This window comes from Rhinolophus hipposideros (genome assembly GCF_964194185.1).
Source record: "Rhinolophus hipposideros genome assembly, chromosome: 20".
Lineage (NCBI taxonomy): Eukaryota > Metazoa > Chordata > Mammalia > Chiroptera > Rhinolophidae > Rhinolophus > Rhinolophus hipposideros.
The window spans coordinates 50,431,724-50,446,681 of record NC_138066.1 but is presented as its reverse complement, the minus strand read 5'-3'; the positions used below and the strand labels follow the sequence as shown (position 1 = coordinate 50,446,681).

General features: G+C 42.7%; 1 protein-coding gene across 3 annotated transcripts in view; it reads right to left on the bottom strand.

Annotated features, from left to right (window-relative positions):
- Positions 1–14,958, bottom strand: part of TNRC6C (trinucleotide repeat containing adaptor 6C) — a 117,886-nt gene that overhangs the window by 76,489 nt on the left and 26,439 nt on the right. For 2 of the 3 annotated variants that reach the window (XM_081029935.1, XM_081029936.1), the window contains exons 1-2: positions 6,308–12,335; positions 5,518–5,539 (exon numbers count right to left, since the gene is read on the bottom strand). In XM_081029935.1, coding sequence (XP_080886061.1) covers positions 5,518–5,539; positions 6,308–6,448 — 163 coding nt within the window. In that variant the 5' untranslated portion in view covers positions 6,449–12,335. Of the gene's footprint in view, positions 1–5,517; positions 5,540–6,307; positions 12,336–14,958 lie in introns of those variants that run through there. The other variant, XM_081029937.1, reaches the window with a different exon arrangement.

Below are 14,958 nucleotides of genomic sequence, written 5' to 3'. Positions count from 1 at the left end.
ACCAGCAGCACCACAAACACGTAAGTAATGTGTTATGCTGCAACATCAGGAAGGCTACGACGGCACCAGGTGACAGGAAGCTGACAGCTCCTTTATAACCTTATGGGACCACTGTCAGATGAGCGGTCCGTCACTGACTGACTGTAATTACTTTCAATTGGAGCAACATGGCTAAATCAAGCCATATCTAATATTTAAAATCCTAATAAGATACCATCCCATAAAGATCTCTCTATAATAAATCTCTTAGGAACTTCTTTCAGCCTTATTTGAAAAGACCTTAAAACACTTCCTAAATGAATGGCTATACCGATAATAGATATACAACATCTACATCTTTATATGATGGCAGAGAAAACAGATCACTGACAACCAGAGATACGGGCCCGAGTTCTGGTTCCGTCAAACCTGGTACAAACCACCTAAGCTCTGTGCATCTCATTTCCCATCCAACACGGAATTGGACAATCTCTGAGGTTCCTTCAAGCTCTAAGATTTTATTCGTTTTGCAGACAGGCAGATAAAATGTCATGTTTTATTTAAAAAAAATATGTTCTGAGCATGATGACTAGACTTTCAGCTACTGCCTTTAAGAGTAACTCATGTACTCAGAATGATATTCGCTTTGGTTATGTGGATATGAACGTGAATGCATGTAAATTCGAGGAATCTGGCCAACTTTATTACACAGTGTAACTCAGGCAAACACAGATATGATGCTTACAAATGTAACTGCTGACTGTTGTGTTGAGAACCCTGAAAGACTGAGCAAATAGCAATCAACTGCCTCAGCTGGACAGAGTGCCACCTCACTGGAGTGCAGAAATGTGGGTTTTCATGGTTTGTTTTTATCAATATCTGACTATGGACTTGGGCATGCTTTAAATCCCAACTGTCACTACTTTTCATTCATGTTGAGAAAAAAGCCTTATAAATATATGTTTAGAATGAGCCTCAATGGCAGTATAGCACAGTGAAATCTGTGACCCCAAAACTCTTATCACTCGACATAACGCTACTGAAAGAATATGATTTAAGTTGATTTACATGAACAAAGGAACATAAAGGTTTTCTTAAAATTAACTATTACAAACTGAATGCATGGCAAAGCTGAACACCTGACCACAAACTTACATAGTCCTTTCAGGCAAGATTAGGGGACTAACTAACTAAAATGCATGAATTTATAAAAGTATATGACCTAAAACCATAAATCATTAAGTATATGGAGTTTGAGCCATATTGGGTCATCAAGATATTCACTTTCATACATAATATAAGTAAGTTTGAGTTTTTTGTATGAAAACTTATCTTTCTGTTTTATGAATTTCAGAAAACCTGGCTAAAACCACCAAATTCAATTCACTTCACATTTATGAGTATTACTATGGTTAATCCCCAAACCCTCATTAAATCCGTTAAAAACCAAGAAGACAATATGGAAAATTTGGTCTCCCAAAGTCATCATATCCATCTAAAGCTGTTACTTGTGCCCAAATTAAGGGCCATGCCCACAACAAAAGAAAGAGATTACTGATCACTGAAGCAAACCCTCATTATAAAGTGTGCAACACAGACCCTAGGAAGTCCACAGCAGAGACACAACACACGTTACAGGTATTTCACGACAGGATTCTATCTGAATCCCTTTTCCCCGTGTGACAGCATCTAGGGCCTCACTAAGGCATAACAGGTAATTGTGTTCAGCTGGCTCTTCCTTTAGTCACCAATGCAAGGCAATATTTAACAGAATTACAAAGAACCATTTTGTGAACAGAGGTTCTCAAATTGCTTAGTAAGGTCCTTGAAGGGCTAGGAGTGGGAGTGTTAATTGGGGGGCGCAGAGTCCATATAAAATACATGTTTACGTGCATGTACTTGTAGACACGCATTCAAGGACGGCCAGCAAAATGCTAACTGGTAATCATCTGAGCATGAAGGGGTTTCAAGGGAACTTGCACTTTTTTTAGACGATGCTCAAATTATTTTCAATGAGCATATACTACTTATATTTTTCATCATAGAAGGAAAAAGTAAGGAAAAGATGATGACCACAAGCACACCCAAGCCTAGAAGGCCACGGCAGAAGACATGCTCAGGTTCCTGAGGGCTGCAGGACCCCAACCCCACCACAGGACTTGCATTCTCAGGGGTACAGAGGAGAGAACTGGGGAGAGACAAGAGTGTACCCACCCACTCACTGAACACAAACCCCAGAGCTGAACTAGTGTGTGTCTTCTCGCTGCGGAGAAAACATGACATCCGGGCAGGACGCTGGGAAGGAATGTGGGCACATAGCGCTGCAAACTTACTCAAATGGCCTGAACCTTAAAATAAGAAGAAAATGACCTCAACTAAGAAATCCCATGCTAGGATTTGAAAAACAGTCGGGGACAAAATTTATTTTATTTGTAATTTTGTAAAGCAGACCTTTGAGAAACCTAATTTGCAGATTCGGGGGTGGGAGTGGGAAGCATGCTATATATTATATTAAGCTAATCAAAAAAGATAAATTTCTAGTGAGATTTAGTTCTGCGTTAGTCTCTTAAATGAAGATTCATAGTTCAATAGTTATAACCAGATATAAAAACTTTTTAAGCGTAATTAATGATATAATGAAGACTGATCCACCACGAATGAATTGGGCTACTTATTCTCTAGGTGAAAGCAGAAAGATACATATATTTATGTATGATATATTCTAAAGAGTTCTCTGAAAATGTTTAAAACCAATGAAAGTTTGAAGAGGTTAAGTTTCAGTTATTGATAAAATTAAGTCAAATACAATGCTAAATAATGGAAGCACTGCTTCACTAATACTATCTGAGTGGTATGTGTTATCACAGAGCAAAGAAATTACTAATTGATTTGGTCTAGTTTGGGCTAACTATCAAAATGAAATCAATTCTATCTTCTTTTACTATGTTATTACGTGAATGGATTCCGCATATTGTGCACGTTAGTGAATAATTGTAAGCTCTCGTGTAAGAGTATTCTTGGACTCACTCAAACCCTACATTCCAACAACTCAGGGCGCTGAGTCTTCTGGGTGCCGCCCTCGGTGGAGAGAAGGGGTCTACAGCTCCTGGTGATTCTGGATGGGTCCTCACATCTGGCCAGGACACATGGCCTGGCTCTGGCGTCAGAGGCAGGACTGAACCAAACTCTGCCCCTCACACGCTCTGTGCCCTCGTCTAAGTTAGCTCCCTCCCTGAGCAGCCCTGATATAGGGCTGTTTTGAAGCACAGGAGGTACTGAGACACAGTAAGCGCTTGGTAAATGTCTACTGTATACCTTTCGTGGATGCTGTAACTTCAGGAGGATTCTGGGCACGTCAGTCCAGCTGTTTACTAGCTATGCAGTCTTGGGGCATGTGGCGAAACCTCAGAGCTTCCGTTTACTCATGGAGTCAACATCGTCAACCCTGAGAAGTAACAAGCCCGGTACAGACACGGTCTGGCATGAAAGCAGCCGAAGAGCGCAATGCTGCATGTCAGGCCTCCTGACGGTGCAGAGTGCCAGGAGCTGGGGATGAAAGAGTGACCTGCCCTCTGCCTATACTCACTAGAGCTGGGGAACTACATCAAAATGCTAGAAGGCTGGAAAAGCACATCCAGGGCACGTGTGAGCACCAGGACTATTCCGACAATATAGCTCACATGTCCAGTCAGGCCCAGGCTGTGTGATTTCACACACGTGTCCAGTCAGACATTCAGAACCACCATCATTTGAACTGATAATAATGGAGAGCCTGAGAAAACTGTAAATGAATGAATGACCTAGTAGCACTGTTAGATTATTTGTAATTCAAAATGCTTTTTCTGGTTTAGAAGGACATTAATAATCATTACGATAATCTGTTCTAAGGCTAGTTATAGTTAGTACACTTACTGACAAACTATACCCAAAGGATCAGTATTTATTTTAGAGAAGATAAAAGAAGATGAAAACCCAGTAGAGTTTGGAGTCAGCCATGAAAATTCTCATCAGAACAGTAATAGAAAATAATAACTCTGTATAATTTGTTACTATTTGAAGAGAAAACAATGACAGTGACAACGGAATATAGCTGGTACTGAATCAGGTTGTGAAAACTCAAAATGTTTAAAACAAATAGGAAATGGATGATTTGGAGCACTAATTCTGTACTTTTAAATGACAATTAAAAGAAACCATTGTTTCTTCTTCAAGACCATAAATTCAGATACAACTATGTATCATACCTCTTTGGATCTTTGTGAAAAGTGTCACGTAAATTCGCCTTACTTCTGAAACTGAGAAAGAAAACTCTGTCCTTTTTGAAAACCACGTGGCCTTTTAATCGTCACTGTCGATGAAACTCATCTTTTAGAGCAGCCGTGAGGGACGAGCTCCGAGGCCCCTGCACCGGGTCAGAAGCCCGGGCTCCCTCGCGTCCTGCCCTTACACTAACAGCTAGACCAGGAACCAGCCACTTAACTCAGCCATCGGCCTCAGGTTCTTCACTGTAAACACCTGGCCTGCTCAATTATGCAGTTCCAATGAGGTAACATAGGTGAACTTTACTTTGAAAACTAGAAAATGCCAAACAAACAGAGGACTCATGGCGGTACCCCGAGTCAGCACTCTCAGCAATGTCTGACAGCGCACATGCTGCGTGTACACCTGTGTGCACGTGACGGTCCGGCAGAAAGACAAATTTACAAACTAGTAACAATGAATCCCAGCTGACCTCGCCCGAGCACCCACCAGGGGTAAGGCACTGAGCCCTCTTCTTGCGGGATCTCATTTAGTCTTTACAACACCTATGAGGCGGGAACCACCCATTCGTTACCTTCCTCATTTGAAATACGAGATCCGCGAGGCTTAAAGAAGTGAAGTCACTGGTGGATGTGCCTCCCACACCTCCCACACGAGTGTGGACGCGTCAGCACGGGGCAGCCCCTACCCGTGTCAAGTCTACAATGAAGAGGCCTGGAGTACTGCTTCCATTTTGCTCCTTCTCCAGCAAACCACAGGGCTGCCTGAGTTACTGTGAGAATTACATTTCCACCGACACCCATTAAGACGGTAAGTAATTAGCAAATTTTGGACTTGGAGAATAAAAAAGAGATCTTACATATTAATAAGCAAAGAGGGAATATCTCAAGAACATATCACTTTTTGTTATAAATAGTTGACAAAGAGAAATTGAAAGCTTTAAAAATACTCAGTATCTTTTTGGTGGTTTTTATTCAAATTGAATCAATTTATCAGTTTACTCCTTGTTTGGTGGAAATCAAATCAAAGCAAAGTTATAAAGCACTGTTTAGAAAGCTAATAGAACATTCTTTAGGCATTCAGATAAGCAAAAGCCAATGAGATGCAGGTGTAAGATCAGTGATAAATGAAGAATGTCACAGTGAATAGTAAGAAGCAGGTTCAAAGGCAGCGCTAGAGTCTTTGTTTTTAGCCATCAATTAAAGAAAAAGTCATCTTCATCATAAAAAGTTTGGTGCTACCATAAAATGTACCCCCCCCAAAATAAAATACACTTACCTTTGGTTTTTTGATCAGCAGCCTGAAAAAAAAACCAGAAACTCTTTAGGAATAATAATGTGTAGAATGTACACATCTATGAAAGTTTATAAACAGACTTTAATATTGGAAATTTTAAAACAAGTATTGCCCGGTTAATTTATTAAAATGTATTACTGGGAAAATGTATAACTGTCTATACGCTATTGATTATATGCCAATATTGATCCAAAAGCAAACAAAACTACCTGGAAGCTCATTTGAGCTCTATATTCTAATATAGTTTAAAGATATACAGTTTAAATACAAGATACATTAAACTAGGCAAGAACAAAGACAAATGGCATAATTTGGTATATTAAATGCCACGAAATTCCAGCATGACTATACAATTTAGGACTTGTAATTTGTAATGTTTACTAATAGGACCTGTAAAAGAACATTTGCCAAAGGTGCAAGAATTATTTCTGGCTTTTCTAATAAAATCAGTTGAATGTCCCTTTTCTTGTTTCTTAAACATGGTTGTTCTAGACAGTTCATTTTAAGTAGAATAATATGGACATTCTTTATTACCAACAACTGAAATCAAACTTCTTTAAAACACAGCTCTAACATTTCTAGGTCTTTAAGAAAGACATTTTGTGGCTGTCACCCTATTCCACTAGTACAATATCTATTTTTCGTTAATTATAGATTTAGTACACTAATTTTTAAAAGCAATAAAATGAAACTCGGTAATGTAATGGCCATGATTATGCAAATGAGACACACGATGATTATAAAGACAATGAAGTAGTAACTTGAGCCAAACCTTTTTCTGAGCACCTTCCTTCTTTTTCTTTTCTTCCTGCTTTTTCTTTTTCTTTTCTTCCATCAAACGTTCCTCTTTTTGTGTTTCTTGTTTTTTCTCCCTATTAAATATTAAGAAAAGTGGTATTGGTACAATGTCCATTTTAAATAAAAAAATGAAAATGCATTATCTTCAGAAAGTTTTAAGTCAGTGTTTCACGTACGGTATAAAGGACACCGAGAAGAGGTGTTAGAAATGGACTTCACCCCCCCAACTGGGTACATTTCTCTAGAACTACACCTGTCTTCTTTAGTGGTTCAGCTGCTCATTCATTCACGCCCTCATTTCTGAACACCAACCTTTTATTAGGTGATCAGGGTACAAAATGGAGTAAGAGACAGTTCATATACAATATACATTCCTGGGTTCCACTCACTGCCCAACCAAATCAGAGTCTTTGGAGGTGATTCTTATGCACGCTATAATGACATGTTTGTTTGACAAAACAACTGGGTTTAAACAGATTCCTACACAGCATGGTGAGCTTCTATAAGGACACACTGAGACACACAGCAGCTCAGCTTGGAAGGGTCAGGCAGCCCGCGGGGAGCCAGGGCCTGAAGCTGCAGAAGTGTCTGGCTGGCAGAGCGTGGTGTGTCAGTTATCCACTTATTGCCTGTCTGCTCCAAATTCACCCTTCAACACATGCTCTGCAATAAGAGACAGTCCTTGAAGCATTCCTCCTGTCCTGGGAGCACAATGAGCTTTCCCATCAGACGGAAGTGGAGGGACACTGCAGGAGAAGGGGTGCCTGCTGCTTCTGGCGGCAGCGAGGTGGGACGGGCATGGGGCTGAGGACCCAGGCAGGAGCCCAGCCAAGGGCTCATTCACCTTGCAGCTCTGGTGTGGTCTAGTGTAACCCTCCTTTGACACCGTGCTGCAGGACTCCGGCTGCCTGTCCCACCCAGACACTTTTTTTTTCACGGTTCTCCCAAAGACATGGCCCTCCTAGCCAAGACATGGCCCTCCTAGCCGGGAGGCATGTGCTCCACGCCTGCTGTGCTAATACCCCCATCTCCTTTGCACACCCGAATGCGCAAATGCCCGGCCACGCAGGTGCAGCTTGCCACCAGCAGGCTGCCACCAGGGCCCCCACTTCCTGTGTGCCCATGCAACTGGCTGGCTGCTGGCTGAGGCTTTCTTGGGCTGGGCCTGTGCTCCAGGGAGTGCCACCTGCTGCCTAGCAACTGCAGATCAGCTCGGGCCTGGGCAACGCACGGGGCTGCTCAGCCGTCCAGTGGGCTGCAACCACCCCTTCTTCAAGGAGTGTGGACCCCCAGCCTGGGGTGGCGGCGCTCCTCCCTTCCGACCTTCCTCAGCCCCAGGTACCAAGTAGTTTTCCACAGTTGCTCTTTACCAAAGTTGAATCACTCTTTAAAATAAACTTTGGTTTACATCCCACGTGGTTCCCACCTCCCAACTGGCCCCAGATTGACACAGGTGGAAAGAAGGTTTAACAGACTAAGCAGAAGGCGCAACATGCACAAAAGCCTTCACAAAACATCACCATCCATTCATTAACGTTGTTTTCTAATTTTTTAATTTTGGAGTTTGTTTTTAATTTGTAAATGTGTTTTATATACAACTACACGCATAAGGAATTTCCACCTAGTGTCAGTTTGTACATACTTAAAAGACTACCATAATAAAAGTAATTGAAATCAACATGGGGGCTGCTTAGAGAAGACATTCTTCCTGTAAAACAGTGGTTCTCAGTCTTGGCTGCACCTCAGGATTACCTGGGAAGCTTTAAAAACTGCCAGTGCTAAGGCTGCACCCTTTTCAGGAAATCTCTGAGTGGAACTCAGGCAAAGGCAGTTTTTAAAACTTCCAGATGGCTCCAATGTTCAGCCAAGGTTGAGAAAAAAACTGCTTTTAAAGGAGGTCTGTACATTTATTGTTGGAAAACGGTTATTATTCATTATCTTAGATGATGCTTTCCAGGAATATTTTCAAGTTAAAAGGTGCAGAGACACTAAGAAATCTGCATTTGCAACATTCTTCCAAGTACAGGCAGGCCCTGGGATGGGTTATGCTCTAACCATCGAGCTGCTGTCACACATTTGGGCAAAGGGAGCAAATACAAACCAGGGAGGTATTGCCCACACTTCCTGCTATACTTTCCTAACCTACACACAGCACGATGAAAGCCTTCAATTATCGTCAGATGTGAAATTCAATCAAGTAGGTGAGTATAGCTACAGTATTAAATGGTATTCAATAGCAGATGGAATAAAAACTATTTTTCCTTAATTCTATTCCTTTGAAAATTAAATTAATTAAAGTCAGCTATTCCCCCAGCAGTACAGTTAAGGTTTTATTGTAACAGCGAAATAAAAGGTTGTAAATAAAGAGCTCATGTAGCCAAGAGGTATCTTACACTTTCCTACCTGAGCTCAAGTTTACCCGACAAAGCACAATCAAGTGTGTGCTCCTCAATCAAGTGTCCTCTAATAGCTGCCAACTAGCAGCAGCAGTAATTCCTTCCGCATCTAACTCCCAGTACAATTCTGTCACTTTTCATTAATAATGTAAAAAAAATCAACACTGAATTACATTTTTACTCTCTAACATAACACACGCTCACAAGGGAAACACACAACATAAAAGGTCTGTAACACAAGCCAGGCTCTCCCTTCCTCAGTGCCCACAGGCCCTGGACTTAGAGGTAACACGTTCACGGTTTCTCAGATCTCTCTCAGAATATTCTCTCACTCTCTGAAACTATATACTTCTCTATTTTAAAAAAATAACAAATGGGAGCAAACTATTATTCACTCTCTTCTTCATTATTCTTTCTCACTTAATTACATAAGTTCCTCCCCATCTCCAAATATTGTATTTGGATTATTTTTTGACATCAATTTGACACATTAGCAATTTAATTCCTGCAATAATGGATATCGTTTGGTTCTTACCGTACCCCCGCCTTCCACCCCATCAGTGCTTTCAGTGAAATCTGTAAATGGCATTTGCTTTATAAACAGGGCTGGGTAGTGCACTGTGATTACATCGTACTTTTTGTGTAACTGTTTTCTAGAGTTCCTTATGTTTCTTTTCCTCTTGTACCCCTTTCCTTACAAAAATCGTTTGTGTTTTTCACACCCCACCCTCTTCCCGTTTAACAAGAGCCCTCTCTCCCACTGCATTTCCAAATCTTTCCACAGCCTTCCGTCCAGCTCACTCTTGCCTGGGAGCACCCTCTGCCAGAGTTTTCTAGTATCTTCTACTTAGTGTATTTTTAAAAATTTCTAATTGTAGTCAAATACACATAAAATTTACCATCTTCACTATTTTTACGTGTACAATCAATAATGGCACATTCACATTGTTGTACAATCTCCAGAACTCTTCATCTTGCAAAACTGAAACTCTCCCCGCAAAACAACTCCCCGTTGCTCCCTCTCCCCAGCACCCCAACCAACATTCTACTTTCTGGTTTTATTCATTTGACTACTCATTGTGCTTTTGATTTGCTTTTCCCTAATGACTAGTGATATTAAGATATTTTCATATGCTTGTTGGACATTGGTGTATCTTTTTGGAGCCTACAGTGAATCTTTTTATCATAGTTTAATTATTCTTTATATATAAAACTTGTTTGTATCACTGTACCACTTCTGTCAACCCAGACTGGTACGGTGGAAAGCAGGAACTTACAGACCAAGCAGAAGGAGCAGCACATGCAAACTCCTCAGCAAAACATCACCGCCCATCCATTAATGTCGAATTTGAATTTATTAACCAGTCACCCTGTGACTTCCTTTGTCTTACTTGAATTATGCCTTTGATTTGCTGGGAAACCTCCTCAAGCATCTTTTCAAGAAAGGGTAATTTTTGGAGACCATACGTGTCTAAAAATAGTTTTAGGCTACTTTCCGCTTCACTGCCGGTTTGGCTGAATATAGAATCCTAGGCTGAAAGTCCACTCGAAAGCCACCACGCCCGTGGATCCTGGTGCCTAGTCCCCACTCAGGAGGAGGCTGATGTCATCGCGCCTTTCAGTCCGTCATAAAGGTGATTTTTCTGTTTGTTTCTAATGCCTCTCTTCACCTTTAGAATTCTGAAATTTCATGACGACGTGCCGGGGTGTCTTTGTCCCCCATTATCTGTGCTCAGCACTTGGCTGATGCTTTCACCATAGAGACACTTCTTTCCACGCTCTATTTCCTCGACAACATCTCCTGTTTGCTAAATAACAACATGCTGAACCTCTTGGATTGATGATCTATAACGTATCTTTTATACATTCTGCTCTGTCTTTTTATTATTACTGTTCTCAACTTCCTGGGTGCTTGGCTCAACTTGGCCTTCCAATCCTTCTTCCACGGAGTTTCTTACTCTATGACATTTAAAAATTTTAATGACTTTCTTATTCTCTGGTTGCTCTTTTCCCACGAAATTCGGTTCTTGCTTTCTGGATGCTCCCTTCTAGCTGCGGATATTAATTAGGGGTTTTCTGAAGTTCTTCTAAATCTCCTGTGTTATCTTTGTTTCCCTTCTGGACACTTCTTCCCTTAGACTCTCTTCGATGTGGCAGCCTTTACCAATTGTCTGGTAAGCTCCGGTGTCCATTCAGGCTTAAAAGGGAGACACCAACAAACCAATCAGCTTTGGATGCATGGGCTGGACTTGTTTCATGCTGGGCTCTGCTTTAGGGACATCAGGTAGGGAGCTGGCTATTTTGTTAGAGTGGCCGCAAATGCCAAAACAGGCAGCTCTTTTTCGCCCTGATCACTAGGGTGCTTTATCTATAGTATTAGTTACAAGACCTTCACCACCCAGAACTGCTCCACTGCTGAAATTTTAGACGTCACTATTTTGCATTCTGGCCATAACTTCCTATCCTTACTCCTATTTCCACTGTACCTGATTTTTTATCTTCACTGAAAGCTCCTATTTCTGGACTTCCGTTTTCTACTAAGTTATTTTCATCAGCTCCTTTCCTGGAAAGTCTGAACTTTACGACCATCTCATATGCCCACTAATTCAATCACTCGGGAATTAGACAGCTCACATACGTTATTTACTGTGACTAAAGAAGAGATTCCTCTAACAAGTATTTTCTGAACAATGACATTGTACGTGCTCTGGGATTTCCTCAGTGAACAGGCAGAGTTCATATGCTTTCAAGGACATCCACGGAAATAATTCCTCAAACCACTGACGAGGACGATAGCCGCAGCTCATACAAAGCGCAATAGGAGCGTGAAACATGAACACCTCCATCTACCTGGGTGGTGCCAGGGCTTGCGTTACCTTTCTGTTATAGTCAGGGGCGTCATGCCGTATGTCCCGGTTTTAGTGAACACTGTGTCCTTCTCCTGTCCTCTGGGCTCTAAGTACCCTGGTGGAAGGACTGCCTTCTGCCTTTGCAGCCCTGAGAAAAGCATGGGCAGTGTGCATGTGTGGGCCAGCCCAACGCAGCACAGCAACGTCTTGGGAAATTGAACTGATGCCGGAACCACCGCCCACAGAACGCAAGCCAGACTGTGGTCTGAACCTAACCGGGCTGACTGCCCGATAAAAACAAAACAACAAAACCAACACGCTCTAGAGGAGTTTAACAGGACTCAAAGTCTACACAACATATTCAAAACTGTCAGGATGAAATCCAAAATCACTCCTCATACAAAGAAGCAGGACACTGTGGCCAACTGTCAGGACAGCAGAGACACTGACTCCCAGATGACCCAGGCGATGGAATGATCAGACACTTTACAGCAATTACCACGACTACGCTCCAGGAGGCAAATCAAGGGAAGTGCACTCACGGCAGAGAAATAAACCCAGAACCAAATGGAAGTTTAGAACTAAAAAATACCTGAATTTAAAACGTCACTAGGTGGGCTCAATAGAAGAATGGATATAACAGGGAAGAGTCTGTGAACTTAATGGGGCAACAGAAATTATCCAATCTGAAGAATAGAGACAAAAAGATTAGAATAAAAATGAACAGATCCTCAGGGACCTACAGGATAATATCAAAAGGTCCACCATTCATGTCATGAGAGTTCCAGAAGCAGAGGAGAAAGAGACTGGTGAAGAAAAAATATCCGCAGGAAATAATGATGGAAAACTCCCCAAATGTGGTGATACAAATTTATACATTGAAAAACTTCTGTGACCTCCTAACAGGATAAACTCAAAGAAAACCACACTCAGACGTATCATGTACTGAGCACGAGCAGCCAGATTCAAAAGGATGTGTGCTCCGTGGTTCCATTTCTAGGACACTCTGGAAAACAGACTCGTCACTGCCGGGGTGGAGGAAGGTACAGACTGCAAAGGGGCCGTGAGAGGAAGTTGTTTCAGAGGGAGACGGACTGTCCTGGATCTTGAATGGCGATGGTGGTTTATGCATATTACATCTATATTAGACATATTTGCTGAAACTTACATAACTCTACACCAGAGAATGAACTATATATACTGTGTCTGTAAACTTTTAAAAAGTGAATAAAGAGAACAACAAAAATAAAAACCAAAAGCACAAAAACCATTTCTAAATGGTCATGGAGGGGTTCTAGAGAATGCTGAATTCCTCCCTCTGCACCCCCCCCCCCCGCCTCTATTCCTGGCCTGATAAGAGGAGAGGCCTCAGGTAAATGGGGGGTACCCCTGTGGGGGGCGTGCACAGGCCTTGTTTACCATAGGACCGTGCACCACAGGCACAGAGGGAAGACTGGAGAAAGGCAAGAAGAGGCTCAGGGCAGCAGTGGGAACTGACTAACCCTTGGGAACGTGACTGCAGGACTGTATTCTGCAAGGGTGAAGGGGAGCCACTGCAGAATCAGTCGGCCTCGGGGTATTTCAGAGGAACGCTGACATTATTTTCATTTTAGAGCTAATACGGACTTCAGCCCCAGGATTTAGTTCTCGAGACTTGTTACTGTGGCTAACGCACCGAACCAGACCCAAACCAGATAGCGCCCTCAGAAACAGGACTTCCTGCTTCTCACTGATCAGCGTTTGATGGTACCTGTTCTGTACCCACCGGCAGAGGCACTCCCGTTCCCTGTCTCGCCCATCTTTTCTATATTCTGTTAGTGCAGAACAAATGATGTTCCTCATTGTGGTTGGCTTTTCTCTGTACAATCAAGTTGATTACCTCCATGTGTTTTCCCCCGTTTCCGCCCCCCACTCCGGTTCAAGCCGTTGCTTCTCAGTCTAGTTGTGTAGGACACAGCTCCCTGGCCTATCTTGGTGTTATGAGCCCTGCGTTGCCCCCGGATGAAGCAGTCGGTTGCTGGTGGCGGGTCCGGCCACTCCCGCTGGCCACCGGCTGCTCACCGCAGCCCAGCTCCAGGGAGAGCCGTTGTTCACAACCTTAGCTGTAGGGGGCGCAGCTCACTGGCCCATGTGGGAGTGGAACCAGCGACCTCGGTGTTCCGAGCACAGCGCTCCAACCACCTGAGCCACGGGGCGGGCCCTTCATCTGCTATTTTTGCCACTCAGCTTCCTGTCCTCTTCCCACTGGTAACAGCATGCCGACTTCCCCTCGAGTGCCAGTCCCTGTCTGTCACTGGCTCCAGGAATGAGTAATGTGTCTGGCCAATCAAAGAGCACTGCATTCCTGGGCGGCCAAGGGCACGATTGACGATTGCACGGAAACCCACCAGGATCAGCAGTGGAAGGTGCAGGAGTCATCTCTCAGCCACAGAGGGCCAGAAAATGAAGCTAATGCCCAGAGAAGCTAAGAAATGGAGAATTAAGTCTCCGTGACAAATGTCCTTCAAGCCCAGGAACGAGTCGTTTCTGTGACCTGCTACCTCAGTGCCATGCTCTTCCTGGTCCTACTAAACCAGTCACACTACTCGCTGGAAGAGTCACCCACTGACTGCACCCCACAAAACCTATCCAACTGCACTTGCTACCTGGGTTCTGCAGGCTGCTGAGCCTGGCTCTGCAGCTTTTCCTTTGCTGATGGCTGTTCCTCTCACCATTCCAAAAGTTCCCCCGCCCCAAATTATAGCCACTTTCTGTTGCTTGTAACCAAAGAATCCTGACAAATACAGTTTCTCAACAATCTGCTTATTTAATTTAGGCTTACTCAATAAATGCTGACTGGATTTAGCACTATTTATGATTTATCTCAAAACGAATCAGATTCACTAGACAGTTTAAACCACTATCAAAATTGCTTTAGTATTACTATAATAACATGCCAATTACAAGTATAGAAGTTGTAAGTACCATTTTGTGAAAACCTTTTCTTTATTTCATTTCTGAGTTTAAAGTAGCCTCAAATTAAGTCAGAAAATGACATATGATTTTTAATGTCGCTCCGTTTTCAGTCAATTTATATAATACACTTGAATATGTGTGCTTTAAATATGCTGACAATAACAGAAGCAAGCCCCTAACCAGCCTCTCGGAGACGGGAACCCATGCTGGTACGTCCCGTTGTGCAGGCGGCACACTGCTTATCAGTACCGAGCAGCATTTCACGTTAGCTCCAAACTTTGATAAAACAGGTATGTGTAAACACCAATACACGTGTTTTCCCCAAAAGTGTCTCCTTCCAACTACTGAGGAATGCGGAGGTGGGGAACTGTGTTGGCTGGTTATTGATTCACTGCCTCTGGGCTCCACACTCCGCCTTCTGCCCC